Below are 2,566 nucleotides of genomic sequence, written 5' to 3'. Positions count from 1 at the left end.
CCGCGCTGCCCCGTCGTCCTCCCCGCCGACGGGGGAGCGCGCGGCCAGGGAGGCTTGAGGCCGCCGCACCCAGGGGAGGCGGATCCGGCGGCGGCGAAGTCGGTGGAGCGCGCGGCGGCGGCGGCGCGCGGATTAGGCGGCGGCGACGGGTCGCGGAGGCGCACGGCGAGGTGGAGCGGCGAGGTGGAGCGGGGTCTCCCTCCTTGGCACGTCGCGGCGGTTGATGACGGCGGAGACGTCGTCGGCGACGGCCTCCCCCGCGATGGACTCTGGGGGCGCGGAGCTCCCTGGCGCCGGCCGCGCCGCTCGCCTGGATGGGAGCCGGGAGGTGGGCGCCGGGCACCTCGCCTGGATCCAGATCCAGAATGAGAAAAGAGAAAAAAAAGGATAGAGGAGGAAGGGAGCAGGTGGGGGAGGGGGGATCACGTGGTAGGCCATGTCGACCGTAATTTTTCTTGCATGCGGTCATCCGGAAACTCAGCATTCCGAGTAAGCATCGGCTAAGGTAAAAGAGTACAGTAGTAGCCATCTCTTACAAGAAACACAACAGAAAACGACTCTTAACAAATTCTGCAGGCTGTCAGCGTCAGAGTTAGCACTGCACGTGAGCTGTGTGAGCATCAGCCAGTGGGCAATCCGATAGGTACAGCGACGAAGGGACGAGCCATGACTTGACGACGCGGTTCTTCTCGCCCTCGCCGAACTCCCAGGCTCCGGTGACCTCCTTCCTCGTCAGGTCGTACTCCACGAGCCTCCACGCCGACCAAATGTACGCCGCGTCCTTCTCCGGGTGAAGCGCCAGGAACCGGACATCATCGTCCCCACCGTGCCCTCCCTCCGCGACGGCGTCGAGCTTGACGGCGTGCTTCAGGCGCCACCGGAGCGCAGCGGGTGACGAGTCGTCGTCGTCGAGCACCCAGACCTTGAGCTGCGCGCCGCCGCGGGCCACGTAGTGTAATCGCCCGCCGGAGTGCGCGAGGCGGCCGTCGCCGTCCTCCGGCTCGGCGGGGAGCTCGGCGACCGCGCACGCGAGCTCCGGGTCGTCGACGTCCATGCGCACGACGCAGTCCGGGTCGGAGGCCAGGGCGTACACGGCGCCGCCGTGGAAGTGCATCGAACCGGAGAGCGCGCCGGGGGGCACGCCGAACTCCACGTCGCGCGCGGCCCACGCCCACGCCTCCGACGAGAACACCTCCACCTCGCCACCGCGCTCGCGCCACCGGCCGGTGAAGTTGACGACGTGGTAGCCGCGGCGCGCGGGGGAGGGAGAGGGATCACCGGACGGCGACGGGTCGAAGGCGAGCATGGACAGCCGCGCGTCCCTCGACGGCGGCGGGAGCGCCGCCCACCGCCTGGTCACCGGGTCCACGACGTAGAACCGCGCCGTGCCGGCGGTGCGGAACAGGAGCAGGCCGTTGCAGGCGTCGCCGACGACGGCGCCGTCGAGGAACGGGAAGAAACCGAGGTCCCGGTCCTCGAGCAGGCCGCCACCGCTGGCGGCGTCCGCGCACGCGAAGCGCGGCGCTCTGCCGCCGGGGAAGTAGACCACGGACAGCTGCAGCGGCAGCCTGCGGCGGAGGTAGCCGTCGGAGATGGTGGCGCACCAGCCCTTGGACACGCACCTGGACCGCGCCACGGCCTTGACGGGCAGCCGGAGAATGATCTCGGCCAGCATGTCGTCGCCCAGGCTCCTGGCCGTCTCGATGGAAGGATGCCTCTTCAGGATCGCCATTGCTTCAGCTCACGGTTAGAGGACAGAGGAGTTGGCGATTTGCATGGAAGATTGGCGCGACCCAGACGCAATGATCCAAGCTTAGATGCCTTGGGGCTTTAATAGGTAGCGTCGGGTCAGAGTTTACATGCACACGGAAGGGTGTCAAGTGTTACTGTTAAGAGATCTCTACTCTCAGGCTCTGTTTAGTTCCCGCTCCATAAACCCCGTAAACACAAAAAAAAACATCACATTGAATGTTTCGACATATATATGGAGTACTAAATGAAGTTTATTTACAAAACTTTTTATATAAATGAGCTGTAAATCGCGAGATGAATCTAATGAGCCTATTTAATCCATGATTTGCAACAGTGGTGCTACAGTAACCATCGCAAGATTTCATCGCAATTTTTTTTTGCAAAACATCTAAACACGTCCTTAAAGCCGCCACGTGCTTGGGTGCTGTCCGGGACTTGAAGGGTGCGTGTACGCCACGTGTCTGTTGGAGCCGAGTCCATGGCCGTCAGAGGCCGGGTCGCCGTGACACGTGCTAGCGCCGAAATGTTGGAGTGTCTCTGTTCCAGTTTGTTCCGGTTTCTCCTCCACCGTCTCACCTATTCGGCTCTTCCACCGCGCGCGAGTCCAAAAAAGGAAAAAGAACACCCAGGGCCCAGGGGGGGCAGTGGTGGCGCGGTGCGCCGCCCGGGCGCGTCCGGTGAGTGCGTGGCGACGCGGCGTACGGGGCGGCACGCATCGTTCGTTGCGGGTGGTTGTGCGCCGGCACCGCCGCGCCCAGTTGAAGCTGAACTGCCGGCGGGTGGTGGCCGGCCGAACGCCCGAAACGACGCATGT

At 64.3% G+C, this 2,566-nt stretch overlaps 1 protein-coding gene across 1 annotated transcript; it reads right to left on the bottom strand.

Moving 5' to 3' along the window:
* Positions 1-430: 430 nt before the first annotated feature.
* LOC120639262 (F-box protein At5g07610-like) lies at positions 431-1,795 on the bottom strand. The gene has a single exon (XM_039915235.1). The coding sequence runs from the start codon at positions 1,730-1,732 to the stop codon at positions 593-595; it is 1,140 nt and encodes a 379-aa protein (XP_039771169.1). The 5' UTR covers positions 1,733-1,795; the 3' UTR covers positions 431-592.
* Between the last annotated feature and the right edge of the window lie 771 nt (positions 1,796-2,566).

This window comes from Panicum virgatum, chromosome 6K (genome assembly GCF_016808335.1).
Source record: "Panicum virgatum strain AP13 chromosome 6K, P.virgatum_v5, whole genome shotgun sequence".
In the NCBI taxonomy this organism is placed as follows: Eukaryota; Viridiplantae; Streptophyta; class Magnoliopsida; order Poales; family Poaceae; genus Panicum; species Panicum virgatum.
Note: the sequence above shows the minus strand (reverse complement) of the source record. Positions and strands in the feature narration are given on the sequence as shown.